The sequence below is a fragment of the Microcaecilia unicolor genome, chromosome 6 (genome assembly GCF_901765095.1).
Source record: "Microcaecilia unicolor chromosome 6, aMicUni1.1, whole genome shotgun sequence".
Classification (NCBI taxonomy): domain Eukaryota; kingdom Metazoa; phylum Chordata; class Amphibia; order Gymnophiona; family Siphonopidae; genus Microcaecilia; species Microcaecilia unicolor.
This window is the reverse complement of record NC_044036.1, coordinates 115,918,293-115,944,597: the sequence shown is the minus strand read 5'-3', so window position 1 is coordinate 115,944,597 and position 26,305 is coordinate 115,918,293. Positions and strand designations below refer to the sequence as shown.

The following is a 26,305-nucleotide window of genomic DNA, read 5'->3' as shown; positions in this document are numbered from 1 at the left end:
TGAATGTCTTTCACAGACATTCAAAAGCACTGCTGTAGTAAATCTAATCTCTTTCAAAAAGGAAAGTCATCCAGACAACAAACACAGGGATAAGTGAAGGAAAGAGGGAAAAAAGGATCTATGAATTGTCCCCTGCCTATCTTTGAGCTAGTGCATCCCTGTCCCCTTTCCACCACTTCTTAACACCAGTTTTCTCTTTCCCAACATACAGCCTAGCCCTACTGCCGAAAGATCTCTCTGTGGCTGTTTTCTGGTTTTCATAAGCAAAATATCTCAAGGAGGCAAAAAAAATATGAAGCACAAGAACAGTGGGCTAAGCTAAAAAGGTACAGTTATTTTACATTCAGAGAGTAAGCACAAGTAACATCAAGAGAGACCAACATGAATTTCAAAAGAGAAGGCCAAAAATGTTTAAATTGTGCTGTGTATAGTCTGGAAGTGATTATGCTATATTTAGAGATCTTGCCAGGTACTTGTGACTTGGATTGGCCACGGTTGGAAACAGGATACTGGGCTTCATGGATCAATGCTTTTGTTCTTATAAGATCTGCTGCCCAGGGACGTCTTGTAGGGAATGAGGAGGGATGCAGGACCACGTGCATAGACTCAAGGCAGGGCCTTATTTGGGTAAGTCAGTGAGGGCTGAAAAGCAAGGCCATGTACGAACACACACAGCTGCTTAATGGTAGGGCCAGCCCTGCTGCTACCTCAAACTCTGGTGCTTTTCAGGTGTCCTTTCTCAATTAAAGTAGGTGAAAGCTCCTTTTTGTAACTCAAATCTGGTCCGGCGATTCATGAAAAGTGGGGCTCTCCATTAAAGTTCACCAATTTTGTAAGTGGACTGCATAACTCCTCTGGACACTGGAAATTCAGCCTGACTCCCTGCTTCCCATCCTCCCCATATTCTGATACTTACAGAGACTGTCTTGTGCAATAGCCTACTGACCTCTCACAACTTTACCCAATTAAAGTCAGCCCTGTCCTCAATTAAACATCACCTATTCACATTTCACTAAATTCTCTTATTACCTTTTGACATTACTGTGCTAGACAAAAGTCATATATTTGACAATATCCAAATAAAATCCTCAGATGGAACCCACCACTTATTCCTTGTTGTGTGTTGTCCAAGGAATAAAGGACGGTACTCAAGGATACAATGAACAGTAGTGTGTACACCTAGCACGTACCATATGAATGATGGCAAACTGTGACAGGTGAAAATGATCAGAACATAACTGCCATACTGGGTGTCTTACCAAAGGTCCATTCAGCTCAGTATCCGGTTTCTAACAGTGGATGACCCGAATTACAAATGGCTTTCCCTCTACTTAATAATGATTTATGAACTTCACCTCCAGGACTTTGCCAAACCTTTTTTTTTTTTTTTTTTTAATGGCTATGATAACCGATTTTATCATATCTCCCAGCAACAAGTTCCAGAAGTTAATTACGCAAAAAGTGGGGGAAAAAAAAGTTTCTTCTTTATTTTAAAATGTATTACTATGTAAATTTCAAGGAGTGACCCCTAGACTTTGAACTTTTTGAAAGAGAAAACACATAGATTCCCATTTACCCGCTGGGGTACTCAGGATTTTATAGTCCTCTATCATATTCCCTCCCCCAACCTCAGCCATCTCTCTCCAAGGTGAAGAGCCCTAACCTGTTTAGCCTTTCCTCATAGGGAGTTGTTCCATCCCCTTAATTACTTTGGTCACCCTTTTCTGTATCTTTGCTAATTCCACTATCTTTTTTTTCCAAATGTGACAATCAGAATTGCACACGCTGCTCAAGATGCGGTCAGAACACACAGTGGACCTTAGAAGGAGGCACAGTGGGATGAATACCTGATGAAGATGGAAGAGGGGAGAAAAGCCTAAAGGTCCGAGTGGAAGATAATACAGATAAGAGAAAAAAATGCAGGCAATAAAATTATTGTCTGCTGATGAAAGGAGAAAAGGGTAAAGGTGAAATTGTAAGAAGAAGAAGAAGAAGATACAGGAAACAGTATGAGAAGGGGGTGAGGAAAAAGAAAAAAAAAAACAACACATTAACACGAGAATACTGTTCACTAAGGGGAGATGAATTGGAAAGGTTACATATGTAAAGACATAGAGACTATGCCATTTATGGAGCATGAATTTATGTACAGTTAGAAAAAGCAAACATGGACAAAGCTATGAGGCTAGACAGAATACCTCTAGGATACCAAGAGAGCTCAGAGGACTGTAGGCCTGCTGAAGAACCCATTTGGTCCATCTTTTGGAAATGGGAATGGCTCCATGGGACTGGAAACGGGTAGATGTTATCCCTCTTCATGAAAACTGGCAACAAAGAGAAGCTTGAAATTATACGTCAGTTAATCTGACTTCTATTTTGGAGAAATTAACGAAGAAGAAAAAGAGAGGGAAGAACCTTGAATCTGGCGAGTTGTGGTACCCGAAGGCAGCAACCTTTTAGCAGATGGAAACCGAGTTACATAAATCTGGTTTTTTTTTTGCCAAGGTGACCAAGGAATTAGATCGGAGTGGAGCTGGCCAGTAGCTGTGATATCTAGATTTCAGCAATGTATTTGATACTCATATATATAGGAGGTTCTAAACATTTCAGCACTTTAGGGGTGGGCTCTTGGGAGGTGCACTGGATTGGAAACTAGCTACTACTACTATTTAACATTTCTAGAGCGCTACAAAGTGTACGCAGCGCTGTACAAACACAGAAGAAAGACAGTCCCTGCTCAAAGAGCTTAGCTGAGGGATATATAGCAGAGAGGCATGGTACATGTAAATCATTCTAAAGAAAATAAGGTGACGAGTGAAGTCTCTCCAGTGATCAGTCCTGGAACTGGTTCCTTTTAATATCTTTGGAAACAATTTTGCAGTGGGATTAAGATGAAGTTTGCCATTTTGTAAATGATGCCAAGATCTGAATCAATGTGATAATGCCTGAGGATGAATAAAGCATGAGACATCTATGGAAGTTCAAAGAGCAGTCAGTTAGTTGGCAGGCAGGTATGTTGACCAAAAAAAAAAAAAAAAAAAAAAAGTTATGCTTTTGGATGCAGAAATCCAAAGGGGTAGTATACACTGGTGTTTGGAGTGATTATATCTGGAGATTTTAAAGTAGCTAAACAGTGTGATCAGCCAGCGGCCAGAGCGGGAGGAATGCTGGGATACACAGACAAGAGCTATAAGTGATATAAACACAAGGAATCAATTTATGCTACTGTACAAGGTCATTGGTGTGACCTCACCAGAAGTATTGTTCTGGTTCAAGAGGCTGTAGCTCCAAAAAAATAAAGAGGAAATAGATGATTGCTACCAAAATGGGGCAGGTCTCACCAGAAGTCCAATGAAATTAAACTTAGAAGTGTAAATATGTATACCCTTAAAGGGCAGGCAAGAGAGAACAGATACAACAGAAATATAAAAAATACCTGAAAGATAGTAATACTGAACTAGAAGCAAACATTTTTCTGTAGAAGTAGAAATAAGAGGCAAATAAGCTGAAGGGCCTTTTTATTGGACTAACAATCTGTGACTAGCTTTTAAGAATTAGCCTATCAGTGGAAAGGAAGAAAAAAAAAAGGTCATGATATAGGGCTCCAAGGATATACATTGAGAAGAAATATCAATAGTATTTCATTGAAAGGGTGAGGCTGCATGGACAATGGAGGTTAAGACAAAGAACTCAAGAAAGCATCAGACAGTCGAAGAGGATTCTTAATGACATAAAAGAAAGAGTATGAAGGAAAAATAAGTGGCTGGACTAATCCTGCAAAGTACAAATATATAGTAAACCATTACAACCTGAAGTCCTAGAAGAAACAGACAGACACAACAATGTCTGACAAGCACATCGTGGGCTTCTCGTGCTGACCCGTTAAATATAGCAGGTAGCAAGCACTCGTCTGTAAAGGCCACAGGTGTAGTGGAGTGGTTTACAACAGCAGGCTAAAAGCCAAAGTAAGGGCACAAAGCCCACTGTCACTTTTTATGACCTAAAGCAAATCACTGCATCATCTGTTGCCTCAAGTATGAGACTGTAAGCCCTCCACAGACAGTGCAATTCCTATTGTACCAGAATGTAATTCACCTTGCTCTTTCAATGAAAAATAAATAAACAGACAGGAGGGCTGGATGTGGTTTAAAAGCAGGCAGCTGCTTGGCTTACTGTGAGAATTGGTGGCTAAAATGAGAGGAGAGGGTTCCTGCATGTACAGCACAGGCAATCCTGCATGCTCAGCTACCCAGTTGGTTTAAAAAGACAATGTCTTAGATAAGGAATTACATACTAGAAGTAGACAGACTCTATGGAGAATAGCTGGGATATATTCCCTACAATAAGGACAGGATCGATAAGGCAGACTAGATGGCTCACTTAGGTCTTTTTCTGTAGTCATCCTCGACATTACTGGAAGCAAGAAAAATTAGTTTGAAAATTTGAAGCCACCTCTTTCCATGTTCTAGAGATTGGACATTTCTTTTATTATTCTGTACATAATAGAGCTAATATGTGTCAAAAACATGAAAAACAGATTTTAATGTACAGAACTATTTTTAAAAACAAACCACTGAAAAAGGAAAAAGGTCATTTCAAACCTATTACAAAGCACTCCTTTGGGGGGTATCTTTGACAATATTGAAAATCTGGTTTTAAAAACTGTGAAGAGATATTCAAGTTCAGCATTTCCTTCATCTTTGCCCTTCCTTATTATCAAACACTACTGAGATGACTTGCAAAAGTTTGGCAGACAGAGGAATCACCACTCTGAAATGGTTCTATTTAATTTAGATAAAAGAGCAAGTAAATAAAATAGAGGTTTCAATCAAAAGTTCATTTATAACCATTGTGATGCTGACCCTACTGAACTGTTCATGCATTGTAAGCCAGTTAGAAATTTGTCTAGTTGGATCACAAGGTGAAAATCTGGCTTCATCAATTGGTCTTATACCATATCGTGTACATTCACACACATCACACTGTAGAAATATCAGAATGTTGATGCATGACATGGAAAATTAGGGGGGGGGGGGGGAATTTAGGCATCAGTCTAAACTTTTAGGAGCCACATACTTCTCTGTCCTCTCCTCTTTAGTGACCTGCCATACCAAGATCTTCTGCAAGCTTTCAAACCCATCTCCTCCTCTCCTTCCTGTTACCCAAAACTCCTCTCCTAGGCACATGTGCCAAATCTTAAGCACCTGGGCAACTTGCTGCTTGAGATTTTTCCAAACCTTTTTTTGCAGAACTCACTACCAACCAACTGCACAAAATCACTGGATATTAATATACTATCCATTAGGCAGCAGGTGTTTCAATCAAGCTTTTAAGCAAATGATAAGCAAACCCTTCTTATTTCACTTTTAGGAAAATGCCTGAAACAAGAAAAAATGATCTGCTGAGTCTGGCTGGAGCAGTCACATAAACAGAACTTACATCTGTGGTGCTGGGGGTTGGATTTCCTTGAGGCATGGGATTTAGGACCTTGGTGGCTGGCACCTTCCCATTTCCTGAAGCAGCTGGAAGTACATTCACCGTATGGCTTTGCAGCTGAGGAGCCCCAGCAGCAACTGCAAGAATGGGCTGCGAAGCATGAACTCCTGGATTCTGAAGTCGGACTACAGTGGAGGGTGCCAGTACCACAGGCTGACCTGTATAGGAAAAGGGCAAAAGAATAAAACAATTTATCTAAAGAAAATTCTGAAAAAAATCCTATAGTATTCTGTTATTAAAGGCTTGTATATTTCAGCAATTCAAATCATGTCCCGAAGGCACAGCTAACCAGTTGGGTTTTGGGGAGACCCATCTGGAGATCTTGAAAACTGGTTTAGATAGGTATGCTTCCATAAGAGGGTAAGGAGATTCCAGTACTCAAATGTATTAGCACACAAATTAATAGGTAACTGCATGCAGACCTGTAAATTCTATAGGGAGTCATGCATTTAAAGTCCAGGCTTGTTTGGAAGCCTATCAAGTCCTCTAAAGGAGCCAAAGTAGGATCTAAGAAAACATGCCTAAACAAAGGAAATCTGTCAGTTTCAGGCACTCAAAGCAATATATTAACAATGCTACACAAAAGATTATGGGAGAAAAAAAAAAAAGATTTGAGATTGCAAACCACAGATTTTCTTCAAAATGCGCTGTGTTGAACAACAAAAGGTCTTATGTCATGTTGAGGGACTTTTGATTATTTTCAGAGTAAATTAAGTATTCTTAGATTTTTGTTCCCTGATATTTCTGAAATCACTGATCTATCCTCTGGAGAGGCGATACCAGTAGATAGAACTTAGAAAAATCATGCCATTGAGGAGGAGAAATTTTGTCCTTCTTTGTTCAAGAAGTATGGTGTCAGATATCTGTCCTCCATACATAATGCAGTCAGTCCCTGTAACTTTTTCTGCCTCTTTAATTGGATACAAGTGCAATTGTCCTTAGGAAACTTTCCTCACACGTTAGGTGAAAGAATAGTAACCCCAATTTTGAAGGGCATAAAACAACCCAATAACCTTGTTTCCAACTATAGACCTGTAGTATTAATACCATTATTTGCTAAGTTATCTGAAGAGCTGGTTATTCTGCAGTTAAAATAATGTCTGGCTAACATAATAACCTGTATGCCTCTCAATCACGTTTTCCTTCTACCTTTAGTACTGAAACAGTAATAAGTTCAATTTTGTATCATGCCAGGATACTGCTGAGCGAAGGAAAGAGTGCTTTACTACTTCAATTTGACCTTTCCTCAGCTTTTAATTTGATAGATCATACTATTCTTTTGCAGATCTTGAGAGGAAACAGACATTGCTGGAAATGAAATGGTTTCGTGTTTTTTTTTTTTTTTTTTGACTAGTAGGTCTTAGAGGGACAGGACAAATGGTGTGTCCTTTACTCAAAGTGGCATAATCCCTGTGGAGTTCCCCAGGGTTCTCCCCTTTACCCCATACTCATTGGGGTTAGCCTTTGGTATAGTCATGCAGATGATATTTCTGTACTTATTCCATCAAGTTCTGCTACAGAGATTGGTCTTTCTAGGATTCATAAGTGTATAAAATTGCTAGGAGAATGGATGCTTAGCCATGAGATAAAACTCAATACTGATAAAATCAAATTTCTGTGTTTCAACAATAAACCAGATTATATTCCTAGTTCTAGTTATATCACTCAAGTAGGATAGAAGCTGTCCATACTGAAAAAGATCTTGGGTGTTTTAGCTGACTGTTCAGTTTCTATGGAAGCCCAAATCTCCTCCCTAGTAAAGAAATCATTTTTTTTCTGATCAGGAAACTTTGTTGCATCTGAAACTACTTTGAGAAAGATCAATTCAAACTTCTGGTACAAGCACTCTTACTCTGGTAATTGGATTACTGTAATCTTGGTTATATGGGATGTACTAAGGGTCTACTGAAATGACTACAGATTGTACAGAACACAGTACGCTTGATTTTTTGGATTAATTAAATACGACAATTTCTTTATTAAACTTCACTAGATGCCCATTGATGCTAGAGTTCTTTTTAAATTGACCTTTTAAAATAAAATATATATATATAAAGATATCACATGGACTGGTACCAAAAGTATTTATACTCCGGTTTCTAATTTGCTATCTCCTTCAGAGAGAGAGAGAGGGCTAAATTGTCCAATTGTTTTTAACTTTTCTTCGCCAAGAAGAAGGAAAAGACTAAAAATGTTTGACAAGACACAGGTACTTCAAGCCACTAGTCACTTGAAAGAGTTTGCCGGGATATTTTGGTTCTATCATTCTTATCTGTCATTTAGGAAGAATATTAAGACTCTGCTCTGTCAGAAATTTGTAGTACAAAAAGATTTTTAACCATAATTTTAATTGTCACTCTAACTGTCCTCCCAGAGGATTGTTCTGGCTCTTGATGCTACTGTTACCTGATCTGAACTGCAAGGTGTAAGTGGGATACAAGACCAGATGTTATGTTACATACTGTTTCATGTAATCTAAATGGCTGAGACCTTAAGACAAAAATATTTCACCACTGGTAAAGAAAGCTGCAATTAGGCCCAGGCAATGTTCAACACTGACAGATAACTAGCCCCACATCTACACAAGACATGGAAGATGAAACACGGAAACCACCTGCTCAACCTAGCAGAATACTCACACGGAACCTAAACGTCCTGATAAAAATGGCGAAGGGTCTACATTATAGACTAAGTTCCAATGACTATCAAGTTTCATATTAATATGATCTTACATAAACAATTATGCTCTACCACATCTAAACTAGTTAATAAGATGTTAATGCAATACTGTTTACTGGCCATGGGAGGAGCATGGGCGTGTCAGGGTGTTCCGAAAATTTGTGCCCTCAGTTATAGAACACCGGGACAGTGCACTAACTTGGGTCTGGCACTCAAAGTTAGATGCAAGATCCACGTGTAAGTGCTATTTTATATAGAGTATGTGCCCGTTACAGAACAGGGTGCTGATTTTTTCCCACCACTTATAGAATCTGGCCCTAAGTGCTTCATTTAGGCATGCCTATTTACACCTGCCATTGACATGGCGTAAGCAGGCACACCTAAATGTTAGCACATAAATGCCAACCTATGCTAGTATTCAAGAACAGAATCTTAGCACTCACTTTCAGCACACTGCATTTTAGCACAGGGCATTTGAATACACTGCCTCCACAGAAAACACAGGCTAAAATTAACAGAACTTCCTGTGAAAATATAGGGACTTGATATACCGCCTTTCTGTGTTTTTTTGCAACTACATTCAAAGCAGTTTACATAGTATATACAGGTACTTATTTGTACCTGGGGCAACGGAGGGTTAAGTGGCTTGCCCAGAGTCACAAGGAACTGTAGTGGGAATCGAACCCAGCTCTCCAGGATAAAAGTCCGCTGCACTAACCACTAGTATGAATCATGTCCACATTTTCTGACTGTAGCAACTGAAGAACAGTATCCATGGCCACTAAAGCCAATGTAAATTTTGGTGGTGAAGGTGGAGAGTCATTTTCATCACTGCAGTCCTGAGTTGGGCTTTCAGTTTGTGCTTGACGACTTAAAGTATTCACTGCAATTGTCTGGTCATTTAGACCAGTGTTTCCCCAGTCCTGGAGTACTCCCTTGCCAGTCAGATTTTCAGGATATCCACAATGAATATGCAAGAACTTTCATGCATATTCATTGTGGATACCCTGAAAACCTGTGGGAAACACTGATTTAAACGATCATACGTAGGGCTCTCGTCATCAATATGAATCCATTCCATCGTGTCCTCATTATCACACTTTGCGAACAGTTCTTGAAACAGAGCTTCCACCTTGTCTTCGGAGTCCCAACTCACCTTCCGGTTTCCCTGATTCAGGTGCAAATGCTTCACGTAACCCTCTCTCCCAGCACTTTTCAATTGTAGATGGGGTTATTACATCCCATGCCCTTCCTGCTAGATCAAAAACACTGGCGAGTGTTATTTGTTTTTCATATATTCAGTGATGGTTATTTCCTCATCAATGATCAGTTTTATTAAGTTTTTTCGATAATGCATTTTGAATGTTGAAATGACACCTTGGTACAAAGGCTGAATCTTGGAGGTGGTGTTTTTTGGCAAGTAACTGACCTTAATTTTGCCATCATGGCTGATAAGGGTTTCCTCCGAGGGATGGACGAGGCAGTTGTCCAGTAGCAGAAGTGCTTTAGGTTCCAAGTTTTTCTTCCTTAAAATGTGCACAGATGGATGACACAAAATGTTTTACCACTCCGCAAAAATGTCAGAAGTCATCCATGCATTTTTACTATGAAGGTAAGAAAATGCTAGCATTTGCAAGTTCTTGTGGTGGAAAAACCAGGGGGGCCTTGATTTCGCTATTCACAGTGGTTTTACTTTGTGTGTGCCAGTCTTATTGATGCAAAACAACAACGTCACTTTGTCTTTCATCAATTTGAAACCCTGCACCTTTTGTTCCTCATATTTACTGGCTAAGGTCTGTTCAGTGGAGTGGAGTAGCCTAGTGGTTAGTGCAGTGGACTTTGATCCTGGGGAACTGAGTACAATTCCCACTGTAGCTCCTTGTGACTCTGGGCAAGTCACTTAGCCCTCCATTGCCCCTGGTACAAAATTATTACCTGAATATATGTAAACCGCTTTGAATGTAGTTGCAAAAACCTCAGAAAGGCAGTATATCAAGTCCCATTTCCCTTTCCCTTCAGGAAGCATGCGATAGCAAAGTCACGTCTCATTGCAATTGTAAATTTGCTCTGGAACATAACTGCCTTCTTCAATGATAGCTTTTAACTTTAGTGGATAATCATCATCCGAGTGTCAGCTGATCGAACTTAACCAGAAATTGCAACTTTCTGGATGCCATGTCACTTGCCAACCCTTAATTACTTTAAATTCCTTCTCCTCTGCTTGTAGCCTACGAACTGGTGGTTCAGTTCCTTTTTTAGTTTTTCTGCTTGACGAACACCTATCTCCAGAGGAATAATCGGACCTTTTGCTCATTCTTGGGTAAACCAAGTGAGCTGGGCTTTATCCAGGGACTATTGTTTGCTTGCTTTAGGTGTTTTCATGGGAGACCCTTGTCAGCATCAAAATCACTTGTGGCTTGTTGTAAGTTTGCTTAGTCATTGATCCACCCCTGTAGAATGGACTCACCGATACCCATTTGTCTGCACACCTCCGCTTGCGTTTTTCCCCGATTTTAAAAGATCTAAAGCTTGTAGCTTTTCTTGTACGGACCATGCTATTCTTTTAGAAATTTCAATGTTAGCCAGTACTGCCTTGCATCAATTCGAAGAACTAGTTAGGAACTAATTAGCGTGCACCTGAAACACATGAAAAATCTGGGGTCCAAGCTCTGACTGCATTGTAACCAATCCTGAGTTATAAAGGGTCTATGGTATATATAAAATTTACATACAGTGAAACCCAGCAGTTAGGGAATTCCTCCTTTCAAACTGCCTGCCCCCTATTCTTAACTGTAACCCCCCCCCAAAAAAAGTCCTCATTCCCAAAAGTTACCCCACCACTCTACAACTATCCTAATGCCCAAAACAATAACCCTCTGCAACTGCTCCAACACCTGCAAACTGCCCTATCCCCTAAAAACTACTCCCTGCAACTATCCTGCCGTCAAAAATAACCTCCCACCCTCCCCAGGCAACTGCCCTACCACTACCAGCTATTTCCCACAAAGAAAAGCAGACTGCACACAAAACAGAATGGATACACAGACACAGAGGGATTACAAATAATATCCTAGCTGTGATATACTCATGTTTTTAAATGGAGTTCTTTTCCTTTTTTGTAAATGTATTTAGTCTGTACACCGCTCTGTTCTGCCTTGGCAGCTAGAGTGATCTAACAAACCATAACAAACTATAACTATAAACCAGTTGTCTGATTCTTGCATTCAGGTCCAGAAACTAGAAGGATGACTAATGTGTCTGGAAGTTTTTCAGAGTTTAAAAACTATCTGCAGAAGGGACGGGAGGAGAGTCTGGGTTTTTGTTGTTTGTTACTTCAATCATTTACGTAGACTGGATAATATGGGATAAGGCATACCACTGGCTTTGAGCCCTGGGGAATTTTGAGACTGGTTTTCCTTTATAGACAGTTTAGATGTTATGTCGCTCATTTTGTTATACACATGGGAGGAGAGTGAGAAGAAACCACTGTACGTCTCTACATTGCATGTTAATTATTTTTTGCCATCTAATATAATAATTTGCTCCTCCAACATTCCAATGTGTCTCACTGGGATCGTAACCACCTGCTGACATCACTCCTCCAACGTTCCAATTGTGTCACTGGGATTGTAACCACCTACTGACGTCACTCCTCCAACATTCTCCGTCCCCCCTCCCTCCCAGTTCCATGGCACCCTGGAACTGGGAGGGAGGGACAGAGGGAGGGGGGACACTGAGGACGTTGCCTGCATATGGATGAATGCAGGGGAGAGAGAGCATAATGCAGGGAGGGAGGGGACCCTGGAACTCTGAGGCAGGGAGGGAGGGAGGGGACGACGACGACCCTGGAACTCGGAGGGAGGGAGAGGGGGACGACCCTGGAACTCGGAGGGCGGGAGGGAGGGGGACCCTGGCACATACTCTCATGCTCTCACAGACACACTCGCACTCTCTCTCTCTCTCTGTCACACATTCACTCTGTCTCACACACACTCTCCGAGGAAATCCTTGCTAGCGCTCGTTTCATTTGTGTCAGAAACGGGCCTTTTTTTACTAGTTATCCAATAAAGAGATTGTACGTTTTTTTGTTTTTTTTAATCTGCAGATTGCCAATCCCTCCTAGGTTTCCAGAGTAATTGGCGTCAGGGGTTATGGGTAGGATCCAGCCAAAGGGAAGTCTATGGGGTCAGAGCAATGGAAGGCTGCTCTAGAAACAGAAAAGGTGGTGGTGTACTGGAACAAGTTTCTGTACTGTAAAAATGAAGTTCTTGCATGTGGAGAGGGATGGCAAAGAAGTGAAGCCAACCCCAAAGGGGAAAAGCAATTCCAACAGCTGCAGCATACAAATACTAACGTGAACATAGCAATTATGGAATTGCACCTTTCAAAACAGTCCTTCTCTCTCGACAGAGAAAGACAGATACTAATACACTGACAGTATGTACAAAACTAACCCATAACATAGCCCATTTGTGTGCACACACCACAGTTACTCACCACTAGCAGGTGTTCTCAGAGGACAGCAGGCCAAGTATTCCCACAGTTGGGTGACACCATCCAATGGAGCCCGGCGCAGACCCTGACTAGCGAGATAAATGTAGAATTTTCCAGCAGCTTCCCACTACGCATAAGCTGGCGCCTTCCCACCAAACACGAGAGCAAAGGTTCCTCAGTCATGTAAAATAGCTAAAGAATACAAGTCCAAGAAGAGGTAGGAGGGTACGTGAGAATACTTAGTTGATGTCCTCGGAGAACACCTGCTACAGGTAAGTAAATTCACTTTCTCCAAGGACAAGCAGGTCAGCTGTATTCTCAAAGCTAGGAATCCCTAGCAACCAGGCTCACCAAAAACAACAATGCTAAGATAATACCGACTCGAAACATTGAGGCCTCACAGTCAATTAACCTGAAACTATTTACATATTAGTTGTGAAGCTGCAGCCTGGAAGGCAACTGGGCCTAGGGGAGTGGAGTTGGATTCTAAACACCAAATTCTTCAGGACTGTCTGTACAAACCAGCTGTCATGTTGGGTATCTTGCTCAAGGCAGTAAGATGTCATGTTGATAAAAATAAGATGTCATGTTGATAAACTTCTCTTCTCAGTGCTTATGGGATTTCAATACCATCAACCATATCTATTAATTTTTCAGTGCTATTATAATTCCTAAGTTAGCTTAGAAACAAACTAAATACGATTGGCGAGTGCAACCTCCCAGTCCCACCGCCGATCAGCAAGGAGACAGCGGCCATGGCACCAGGAAAGGTTAGGTAGGCTGGTCTGGCACTACTTCCGCGGGAACATACAGGTCCTGCATCCATCCCCATAGATCTGAAGAGGATCCCTGCAGGAGTCCTGTGGACCTGAATTCTCACAGGATTCCCACTAACCCTGTTCCTGTGCAGCTCTCTTAATATACAGTACACTTTCATCAGGATGGGCATGTGGTTTCAGGAAAAATGTTGGTAGAACGACTGACTGATTAAGATAGAACTCAGACACTACATTAGGAAAGTACTTAGGGTGCGTGCAGAGAACTACTCTATTATGGTGAAACCTAGTGTTAAGGTCGATCAGCTACTAGGGCCTGAAGTTCACAGACTCTGCGAGCTGAAGTGATCACCAAAACACACACAATTTTCCAGGTCAAATACTTATGACAAGAATTAAGCGACTCAACAAGGAGCTTTCATCAGCTGGGTGAGGACCAACATTGAGATCCCATAGCACACAGTTGGAGGTTTGACAGGGAGCTTCATCAATAACTAGAGACATGGGCTTATCTCCTACACAGAGATAAGCACTAATTGCACTTAGATGTAGAGTTGTTTTTAAACCAGATTCAGAGACGTGCAAGAAGTATTCATGCAGTTTTTGTGTAGGGAAAGTGATCTAAAATCTTGCCCTCACACCAGACAGCAAACTTGCTCCACTTTAATGAGCAACACTTCTTGGTGGAGTCTTTTCTAGAAGCCAGCAAAATGCGGGAGATACCCACTGGCAAATCTAGGGATTCAAATTCTATGCTCTCAACATCCAAGCCGTGAGGACAAGGGATTGTGTCACAGAGTGAGCCCTTGGGCTGTAGCGAGGTTGGTACCACCACCACTAGACAAAGCCCAGAACAAACTGCAGGCAGACACAGAGCAAACCAGGATCAAGGTCAAGACAGGCAAGGTCAGGAGCAGGCCACAGGTCAAGGCAGGTGGCAGACAGCAGGCAAACGAAGTCAGGAAAAGGCCAGAGGTTGGTTCTTAAAAGAACCTATATATGGAGCAGCAGGCAGGGACTCAAACAGGGCAAGGCAGGATCAGACAGACATGTACAAGGCAGGCAGGGATAAGGCAACACCACTGGAGTCAGGAGGACACCAAGAAGCCTGCTGTTGAGGCACTGGTTGAGTGTGGAGAACTTCTTTAAATACTCAAGGCAGGATGTGGTGTCATCAATTAGTGCCAGCTAGCAGGGATATATAAGGAAGTGCTGAGTTCTAGGAAGTAAAGAGATTCCTCAGGCACGGAAGGCTGTCTGAGCCCATCAGAAGCTTCTGGAAACAGGTGAGGGGTGTGACAGATTGGAGGTTGGGATGCAGAAGAGATTCCTCATTCTGCGTGATGAGGGTCGGAAAATATACTGATCTCCACATATCTTTGGAGGACAACTCCAGAAGAAGAGGAAAATATAAGTACATACATAAGTATTGCCATACTGGGACAGCCCAAGGTCCATCAAGCCCAGCATCCTGTTTACAACAGTGGCCAATCCAGGTCACGAATACCTGGCAAGATCCCAATCTGCCTCAGCCAGAAAGGGGTGATTAGGATTATAGTTCCCTGGTCTTGCTTGAGTTTCAGCAGTCTTCTCTATGAGAGGTAATGGAGGATACGCTTATAGAAGACCTTCCCAAAGGCATCCAATGCTAGTCTGCCGTGTGATCTGAGCATGGAACAGAACTGGGGGACTTTGTTGTTGAGATGAGTGGCAAAACAATCCACCCAGGGGGGTGTCCCAATCTAGGAAAATCTTGTGGGCTATGCCCATGTTGAGACCACGTGCAGTTTCAAAACCTTGCCTAGTCTGTCCGCCAGGCAATTGTCCTTTCCTGCTAGGTATGTGGCCGGAAGGACCATTCTGTGAAGGAGGACCCACTGCCACATCCCCACTGCTTCCTGACACAAGAGGTAGGAGCACGTACCCCCATACTTGTTAACATAGAATATTGCAACCTGGTTGTCCATATGAATGAGACCAGGTATTGCACAGTAATCAGCCCCTACCCCCAAAAAAATCCCAATGCATTTCTATAGAAGGGACTTCAGCTTCTGCAGTGTAGAAACTTACATGGCAGCTAGGGAATCTTTCCATTCAAACTGCTTGTTTGTACTTGCATACCACCCCCACCCCGCTATGGGCACAAAAACGTCCCATCCCTTCAAACTGAATCCATGCAACTGACTGCCCCCACAACTCTGCAAAATATCCCCCCCCCCCCCCCCCCACCCAGCAAATATCCTACCACACTACAAACTGCCCCCCCCCCCCACACACAAAACACTAACCCTGCAAATGCCTCACACACACACATGAAATTTCCAACCTCTATGCATAAGTCATGCTCTGCATGCTTTGTCCACTTGTTTCTAGCATATATTCTATAAATGGCACCCAACTTGCGCTCTTTTTTGGCGCCCAAATTTGGGCACCATTTACAGAATCTAGTCTACAGTGTCTGAGGAGCTCAAAGTGGCAAAACAAAATCACCCAAACGTCTGTTTTCTGGTCCATGCATAGCAGCCTCTCATCTCATCTTCACATACAGTTCCTTTGGACTTCTGCACCCTAATGCAGTGCACTAAATTTCTCCATATTGAAACTTCTAATTTTTGTACATTATGCCTTATACATTCCACACCCTCCAAGTGGCCACTCTGTGGCTAATCTTCATGTCCTCTTAGGCTTCTGCAGCTAGTGTTATGATCGTTGCCATTATCTAGGTCTTGCCACAGCTGAGTAAGCGGACCCAAGAAAGTCACAGCACAATGGCTCAAACGCTGGTTCCATTTACTCAGCTGCAGCAAGACTTGGACAACCGCCAACAATCAATCTTTGTGTCATCTGCAAAACGGCACATTTTTCCTTCTAACCCTTCGGCAACATCCCTCACAAATATATTGACCAGAATTGGCCCATTATTTGCCTCTCTTTTGAGTAACTTCCATTTACCACCACCCTCTGCCACCTATCTGTAAGGTGACTTCTGATCCACCTTGGGTTCCCATCCTCAAGCCGCTCAGTTTATGTATATATTTTTATTTCAATTATGTTTAAGTTTCAAATAAAGAAACAAAGGGGTACATTTTCAAAGCACTTAGACTTAAAGTTCCATAGGTTACAATGTAACTTTGCAAGTCGAAGTACTTTGAAAATACACCTCAAAGAAGCCTAATGGTTAGTGCAGCAGCACGAGAACCAGGGGAACCGGGTTTGATTCTCACTGCAGCTCTAGGCAAGTCACTTAACCCCCCATTGCCTCAGGTATAAAATAAGTGCCTGTATATAATATGTAAACTGTTGGTAACCACAGAAAGGTGGTATATCAAATCCCATCCCCTTTCCCAAGTTAATTTAGATATGTCCTTGTACACAGTACAAGAAATACAGAATTACAAGCTCATATCACTGAAGCCTCGGTGTAAGGAAAAATACAACAAAAAGAAAATCAGACTCGAGCTCATTTTTAACTGCATTAACTATACCTTAAATTCTGCTCTTCTCATCTGTCTTAGTCACATCTGATTCCTTATCTAACAAACCTTTCCAACTGTAAAGCAAAAAAAAAAAAAACCCCACTTTGTTTCCTTGAAAACCAAACATTTGAATGGGAACTTAAAAAAAAACAAAAAACCCAGAGTCTCTCAACGCAAGAACATGAGATTTTGAAGAAAACAAATGACTTATGTCGTGCTTGTGTGGCTTTGGCCACATCAGGAAAATACAAAGTTTTTGCCCATAGTTTATTTTGTAAAGGATTGCTCATCCTGACAAATGGAGACGATGTTCCTCTAGGAATCCTCTGGTGAGCTGTTTATGTAATCAGACTGCAGCAGTACAACCCTTATGAATCTGTCCTCCCAAAAACACAGGGGTCTGCAAGCCATTGGTATAGGAATAGCTGCCAGCTCTCTGCTCCTCTGCCATTAAGAGGGCAGACTCAGAGGCCATGCCATACCAATCCATAAATCTGATAAATGCAGGGCCAAAAGACACCACTCTACCATAAGTTTACAGATGGCCTCAAGATATTTTAGCTTCTTAAGAGCAAAAAAAACAATCACTGGAATAAACACTCCCCTTATACATCCTCACCCCTTCTCCTGGCCTGCTCTGCATTCACCACTCTTTTTGTGTCTTTTCCATGCCAAAGATTCCTCAACTGTGCAATTTGGTGCCACAAAAAGAGAGCTACAGCAATGGTACTTGCGCTATTTTTGTGTACCTCAAAAGAATTCCTAATTTTCTGGGCAATTAACCCTTAAATTTACTACATCTAAGAATAGGCGAAAGTTCCTGAGCAATGCAATCAAACTCAAATTTGTAAAGCATGCATGATGCAACACATTGTATGTTCTCTCTGGGTTTATAAGCACTATGGCAACAACAGTTAAATGATGCAGAACCCAAGCCATTGGGACCCAATTTTTTTTTTTTTTTTTGGGGGTGGGGGGGGGGGGGGGGGTTGAATGCATATGATTATATGGAAAAGCTGTTACCCATATTAGATGTTGAGTTTTCAGGAAAATTCAAAGGGGGAAGAAAAAAAAAAAAAAAAAAAAAGGTTTTTTAACAAATGTCTTTAGCTGGTGAATGTCAGGCAGTTATGTGGATCCTAATTTGATAATACACACAGAGGCACGAAGTAATGATACGCTCATATACCTCTGGGCTAGGTCAAAACCAGTGGTGTGCAGGTAAATGTTTAACAACAGGCTCTCTCCCCGGTCCACCTCTGCGCCCCCCCTCCCAAATTGCAGAGCTGGCTATAGCCGGGGAGAGAGCCTTGGGGGGGGGGGGGGGGGCGCAATGCATTACTCCAGGAAAAAAAAATTAAATTATCCCAGGTACCAATCTAATTCATGTTTAAAGTGGGATAAAATGCCATAAATAAGTACATAAATATAAACTTTTAATGTTGAGCACCTGATTCTGAAAGTGGACATATTCCAAACACTATAATGAAAATAAAATGATTTTTTCTACCTTTGTTGTATGGTGACTGTTTTTCTGATCATGCTGGCCCAGTATCCGATTCTGCTGCTATCTGTCCTCTCCATTTCCAGGGCTTCCTTTCCATTTATTTCTTTACTTTCCGCCTTTCTTCTTCATTTCTTGCCCTACATCTGTAAGTAAAAGCTGGGTCCTCCACAGACTTAACTGTTCAGTGGATCCAGCTTCTGCCTATTTTCTTCATCCGTGTGCAGTTTTTCTCCTCTCTTCCTTTTCCCTCATCTCATCTCCTTCCTCACTCTTTCCTCTCCTCCATCCATGTACAGCATTTCTTCTCTCCCTTCCCTGTCCTCCATCCAACCATGTCCAGCAACCCTCCTCTCCCCCTGCCCTCCCCTCCAGTCACCCATACCCAGCGATTCTTTGCTCCCCTGCCCCCCTCCAGCCACCCATACCCAGCAATTGTCCTCTCTCCCCTGACCCTCCTCCAGCCACCCATGTCAGCGATTGCTCTCTCTGCCCTGCCTCCCCTCCAGTCACCCATACCCGGCGATTGTTCTCTCTCCCCTACCCCCCTCCAACCACCCATACGCAGCGATTGTCTTCTCTCTTCTGCCCCCCTCCAGCCACCCATACCCAGCGATTGTCCTCTCCTCTGCCCCCCCTCCAGTCACCCATGCCAGTGATTGTCCTCTCTCCCCTGCCCCCTCCAGCCACCCATGCCAGCGATTGTCCTCTCTCCCCTGCCCCCCCTCCAGCAACCCATGCCAGCGATTGTCCTCTCTCCCCTGCCCCCCCTCCAGCCACCCATACCCAGCGATTGCCCTCTCTCCCCTGCCCCCGATCCAGCCACCCATGCCAGTGATTGTCCTCTCTCCCCTGCCCCCTCCAGCCACCCATGCCAGTGATTGTCCTCTCTCCCCTGCCCTCCTCCAGCCACCCATGCCCAGCGACTCCCTTCTCTCCCCTGCCCCCCCCCCCTCTTCCTCCAGCCACACATTTCCAGCGACTCCCTTCTCTCCCCTGCCACCGAGGTTGTTCAGCGAATTCTTCGGGACAAGCAATCTTGCCTGCCCGCTGCCGGCGCTGACTCTCCCCCGCTGCTGGATCGCTCTTCAAAATGGCCGCCAAGACTTACAAGGGCAGCCTCCAAGACTTCAGCAGAAGTCTCGGTGGTCATTTTTAAAGAGCGATCCGGCAATGGGGGAGGGTCAGCGCCGGCAACAGGCAGGCAAGACTGCCTGCCCCGAAGAATTCGCTGGACAAGGGAAGTGAGGGACCGGACCCTGTAGGAGGGAGGGAGGGAAGAAGGAAGGAAGGAGAGCCGGCTCACCCTCAGGAACAACCGGCTCTTAAGTCGGTAAAAAATTTAACCACCGGCTCTTGCGAGCCAGTGACAGCACACCACTGGTCACAACCCTCACTTTATTTATTTGTAGCATTTGTATCCCACATTTTCCCACCTATTTGCAGGCTCAATGTGGCTTACAATTGTTCTGTAATGGTGATCACCAATTCCAGAAAAGAGAAATATAGTTAAAATATGGAGGTGACAGAGTGGAATTGGGTAGTCAAATAAAGTTCATTTTCATAATAACAAATAAAAGGTAATTGGATAAAACTTCAATCGTAGTAGATTAGCTTGAACAATCAGGCATAAAGAGTTACGTTTTGTGTAGTTCTGGTGTAAATTTTGTTACTGGCATTTAGGATGGATCTTTGTGGTATGCCTTATTGAATAGGTTAGTTTTCATTCATTTTCAGAAATTATTTATGTTGTGTGTGTTTTTATTGATTTTGGTAATTCATTCCATATTTGCGTGCTTATATAAGAGAAACTGCATGCATATGCACTTTGGGAAGCCCTGCAGTACTGGATAGGAAATTCCAGGTACAATAGTACTTTACCAAAGCAGATGAATGAAATGGGCCTAGCAGACCCACTGGGTGGAGGGTGGCCAATGTAATGCTGATTTTTTAAAAAAGGTTCCAGAGGAGATCCGGGAAATTATAGACCAGTGAGTCAGACGTCGGTGCCGGGCAAAATGGTAGAGACTATTATTAAGAACAAAATTACAGAGCATATTCAAAAGCATGGACTAATGAGACCAAGTCAACATACATTTAGTGAATGGAAATCTTGCCTCACCAATCTACTACATTTCTTTGAAGGGGTGATCAAACATGTGGATAAAGGGGAGCCGGTTGATGTGTATCTGGATTTTCAGAAGGCGTTTGACAAACTACCTCATGAAAGACTCCAGAGGAAATTGGAGAGTCATGAGATAGGAGGTAGTGTTCTATTGTGGATTAAAAACTGGTTAAAAGATAGAAAACAGAGAGTAGGGTTAAATGGTCAGTATTCTCAATGGAGAAGGGTAGTTAGTGGGGTTCCCCAGGGGTCTGTGGTGGGACCGCTGCTTTTTAACAGTTATAAATGACCTAGAGATGGGAGTAACTAGTGAGGTAATTAAATTTGCTGATGACACAGTTATTCAAAGTTGTTAAATCGCGGGAGGATTGTGAAAAATTACAAGAGGACCTTACGAGACTGGGCGTCTAAATAGCAAATGACGTTTAATGTGAGCAAGTGCAAAGTGATGCATGTGGGAAAGAGGAACCCGAATTATAGCTACGTTATGCAAGGTTCCACATTAGGAGTCACGGACCAAGAAAAGGATCTAGGTGTCGTCATTGATACGTTGAAACCTTCTGCTCAGTGTGCTGCTGTGGCTAAGAAAGCAAATAGAATGGTAGGTATTATTAGGAAAGGAATGGAAAACAAAAATGAGGATGTTATAATACCTTTGTAACGCTCCATGGTGCGACCGCACCTCGAATATTGTGTTCAATTCTGGTTGCCGCATCTCAAAAAAGATATAGTGAAATTTGAAAAGGTGCAGAGGGGTGCAGAGGAGTGGCCTAGTGGTTAGGGTGGTGGACTTTGGTCCTGGTGAACTGAGGAACTGAGTTCGATTCCCGGCACAGGCAGCTCCTTGTGACTCTGGGCACATCACTTAACCCTCCATTGCCTGCCGCATAGAGCCTGCCATGAGTGGGAAAGTGCGGGGTACAAATGTAACAAAAATAATAAAAATAAAGGGAATGGGACGACTTTCCTATGAGGAAAGGCTAAAGAAGCTAGGGCTCTTCAGCTTGGAGAAAAGGCAGCTGAGGGGACATATAATAGAGGTCTATAAAATATGAGTGGAGTTGAACGGGTAGATGTGAAGCATCTGTTTACGCTTTCCAAAAATACTAGGACTAGGGGGCATGCGATGAAGCTACAATGTAGTAAATTTAAAACAAACTGGAGAAAATGTTTCTTCACTCAACGTGTAATTAAACTCTGGAATTCGTTGCCAGAGAATGTGATAAAGGCGGTTAGCTTAGCGGAGTTTTAAAAAAGATTTGGACGGCTTCCTAAAGGAAAAGTCCATAGACCATTATTAAATGGACTTGGGGAATATCCACTATTTTGGGGATAAGCAGTATAAACTGTTTTGTACTTTTGGGGGGGATCTTGCCAGGTATTTGTGACCTGGATTGGCCACTGTTGGAAACAGAATGCTAGGCTTGATGAACCTTTGGTTCTTCCCAATATGGCAATACTTATGTACTGAGGCCTTTACATCCCTCTGAATTAGATTTTCATTTTTTCTCCTCCCCTCATGATTTTTTTTTTTAATACCTAAAACATTTTAAAACAATGAACCCATTTTTTCTGACATTGCTTGTATTTCTGTCAACTTAGAGCTAACATACTTCTACTCTGGAAGGTTAATCTGGCTTTGTTACCTTTTTGGAACTAACTTCTAAGAGTGCGATGGCTTTTTTTTCTCCTTAACCAACAGGGTGAGACGATCTGGGATGCCTATAACGCAGCATTTATTATATGTGGTGAAACAGACTATCTGGCCAGGAGGAAAAAACAATTCAGCTCTTTGCAAGCTTCAACTAGATATTGCTAAATTAAACAAGCTACACAAGCAAACTGCAAACTGGAGACAAAGAACCCTTACAACACAGTTCTTCAACAAAAATTCCAATATAATTCAGTTCTCACTTGGATAGCTGGCAATTCTATGTTTATTGTCAATGTAAACTATATGGGGGGCAAACCAAATAGATAAACCCTACATAAATAAAGGCCAGGCATATAGCTAACTGGATTTGCACTTTCTAATGAAAAGCTATATGCCTAGAACCAATTTAAATCAAGGAAAGCGCCAAACAGATGTAGTGCAACACTTAGCTTTGGTCCTAGGGTGCCACCGTTTCACCATTCCGTGGCTTCCTCAGGGACTGTAGTTGCAACTGCTTAACAATCGGCTTTCCATAATCTGCCAGCTTTTTCTGGCTCTGTGCAGACAACACCTGCTTCCTGGGACCAGCTTCTCCCTAGGTCTGCCTTTCCATCTGCAGGCTGCTTTATATCTCCCAAGGGCTCCTTCAGATGGAAAGGCAGACCTAGGGAGAAGCTGGTCCCAGGAAGCAGGTGTTGTCTGCACAGAGCCAGAAAAAGCTGGCAGATTATGGAAAGCCGATTGTTAAGCAGTTGCAACTACAGTCCCTGAGGAAGCCACGGAATGGTGAAACGGTGGCACCCTAGGACCAAAGCTAAGTGTTGCACTACATCTGTTTGGCGCTTTCCTTGATTTAAATTGGTTCTAGTCTGAATTATACAGTTTAAAAAATACAGCATTGAGCACTTTAAAAATGTGAAAAAAAGTGAAAAAAAGTGAAATATATGAAGAGGTTTTCAAAAAAAATCCCAATGATAGAAATTTATCAACGGCTCTCAATGTATCCGTTGTTAACCTAGGACGTAAGGGTCAATAGGTTTCTGAGGGATTCTCTTCATATTAAATCGATTTAGCAGCCATATAACTACTTATACAGTGTTATTTGGTTATTTTGAGATAAGAAAAACACCTTCTCATGAGGAAAAAGAAGAACCGAGGAGACTGTGTTCTTGCAGAAGGCGGGAAGGCACTCACACATGCGCTGAGCGTTGTCTCGTGCTCCACAAAGCTCTCATTTAGCTATGGTAAATACCGAACCGAGCAACGAGGATTGGCGTCACCAACTTGTGAGAATATATAGGCCTCGGAAAATTGAAATTACTGCCCAATTTTTGAACTTTTATTCTCACGTATATAAAAATCAAGGCCTAAAATTTGTTGCTGACACTATTTTCATTTGTATAACACATTTAAAGACGGGAGCACAAAACAGTGATATATATATATATATATATATATATATATATATATATATATGCTGCTTTCAGCATTATCTACAGAAAGTTTTCTGGTCACTTGCGTATCTGCAATGACTGTATGTATGTGATCAAGCAACCGGATCTTGCCGGTTTTTCTGCAGGACTCTGATATCACCTACAGCTTTGATCCACTGTATCAAGTTAACTTGAGACATCAGACCATGTATTGCTACCTACATTTCATCACTGTCTATACATTTGCAATGAGGTCCAAATCAGGGTTCCAATAGTTATATTCGTCCCTGAGCCAGCCACGCCTTTACATGTATTGCTCCAGGGCTTGGTACACCATCCTGTTGAAAATAGGCAATGTTGTGAATGCACACGAAATCTGGGAGTTGCTGTTTCAGTACTCGGTTCCACTGATTGTCTAAGAATACAATATATGTAAACCAGCTCCTGAGATTGCACTCTACTTGGTGCTTGCTTTACAGTTGGTATAATATAGCTGGGGTTGTGTCTCTGGGTCAATGGTCTCCTCAAATAATGTCTAGAAAAGCTGTAGAACTGAGTGAAGGTACTTTCATCTCAAAGCATAACTCACTCCCATTGCTCAGCTGTCCACCGCATGAATTTGTGGCAGAAAATGAGTCAGACAACTTCAGCTTTTGAGCTGGTTGACATGATCAAACTTCAGCACTGAACAATCTTCTGTGTATTGTCCTGTCACTGGGTTTCATCGCTGGAATAACCGAAGTCTTGATAACACTTAATGCTGTTGGGGAGCATTGTGCTGTCTTTTATGAGTGCATTGTCCATTTGAATATCCACAGTCCTAGATAGACAGCATATGCCTGCAACTGAAAACTGTTCTGCTTGTGATTTCGTCTGACTGTTAAATAACCACCTTCGGCTTTTTTGCCAATGCTCCTAGTTATTCTATATACAGAGAAGATACCACTATCTGCATGCATTTCTCTGGTGTAAACTTCTTCCCACATGCCATGATACCATACCAGTCCATAACCCTTTTAAATGCAGTGCCAAAGACACCATAGAACATACTGTAAATGTACAGGATGCATCAAGATTCTTAAGGCTTAAGAAAGTGAAGAGGGAGAAAAATATACATTCATTTTGCTTCTACACTACTATCAACTTGTTATTGAGCTTAGCGACAAATTTGCATCATTTGTATGGTTAGGCGAGTCAAAATTCAACAACAAAATGACAAATATTAGGCTTTTATGGGTGATAAATAAGATATCACTCACAGCTATGCCTACTTCCAACACTTTCACAGAAAGACAATACCAAAGAACAGATTACAGTTATAAACATGTACCTTGGTAGTTACATAAAATTCACCACATATGCCATTAATGCCAAATGATCTATGTTTAAATGGCAAGAACTATCAAGACAGCTATAACCACCAAAATGGAGAAACAAGTAGCCCACACAAATAAATATTAGAACCCAAGCATAGCCTAAAGCAAAACAAGCAACAATAAAGTTCAATATAACAATTAAAAACTGCATGGTTGCAATCTTTTGACTATGGCTGTTAAGTCAAATAGCTCTATCAACAAACCAGATTTGAACTACAAAATATCTCAACTTTGAATCATGTGATATTTTTAATTAAACTGCCCCCATTATGCTAGCAGAAATAAATGAAGGTACTGCGCATCTGAATGCCTGGGAAGTCCAACTGAATGGCTGGCTTGCTGCTGAGTTTTACTAAAATGTTTTGGTGCTCCTATCCCCTAAATAGTTAAGTCTCCAAGAGAAGCTTCTAGCCAAGGGAATGGCCTAAAGCAGTGGTTCTTACATCTGTCCTGGGGGACCTCAAGCCAGTTGGGTTTTCAGGATATCCCTCATGAGTATGCAGGGGACAGATCTGCATATAATGAAGGTAGCAGGCATGCAAATCTGTCTTCTACATACTCATTAGGGATATCCTGAAAACCCAATTGGCTGGTGGTCCCCCAGGAGAGGTATGAGAACCACTAGCCTAAAGCACTTTTTCAGATGTTCTTATCTTACCAAGACCTGCTGGTCTGCTCAAATTAAGCCACTTCCCTCATCAACCCTGATTGAAAATTTTAAGCCAAGATATTAGTTATGCATCTAGTTAAGGTGATAGAAGACATTACCCATCTAGATCAAGTCGGTTTTTTAGAGGGATGCTATGCAGCAAATACTTAACTTTGATTTTTTTTTTTTTTGTCATATTGTATCCAGTCAAACCTTTCTATTCCTGTGGCTGCTTTCATCCAAGCTTCAGAGAAGGCATTTGACAGGATTTGATGGGATTATTTGTGTTTAGTAATAGAGCAATTTGGTGCTAGACTTTCTTTTTTTGCAAATGGTTAAAAATTATTCTGTTCCTCTAAGCCAGTGGTCTCCAACATGGCCCTTGCGGTCCATTTTTGTGGCCCTCGTATCCAGCAAACCCTGCTGCTACAGCGGGTAGAGAAAAAGGCCCTGTGAAGCTCTGAGGGTTGTGTGCAAGCGTGGTCACATTGATGCACATGTGGGCATACACACACACACATGCAAATGCTGGTTGACTCGCCTCTCCCCATGCATGCTCATGCACATCAATGTGACCAAGCAGTCATACGCAACCCAGCGGAGCTTCACGGGGCTTTTCTACCCACTGTAGAAGCAAAGCTTT

At 42.2% G+C, this 26,305-nt stretch overlaps 1 protein-coding gene across 2 annotated transcripts in view; it reads right to left on the bottom strand.

The window, feature by feature from the left end:
- ATF6 (activating transcription factor 6) overlaps nt 1–26,305 on the bottom strand; it is a 202,492-nt gene that overhangs the window by 149,658 nt on the left and 26,529 nt on the right. For both annotated transcript variants that reach the window (XM_030205966.1, XM_030205964.1), the window contains exon 7: nt 5,440–5,654. In XM_030205966.1, coding sequence (XP_030061826.1) covers nt 5,440–5,654 — 215 coding nt within the window. The remainder of the gene's footprint in view (nt 1–5,439; nt 5,655–26,305) is intronic.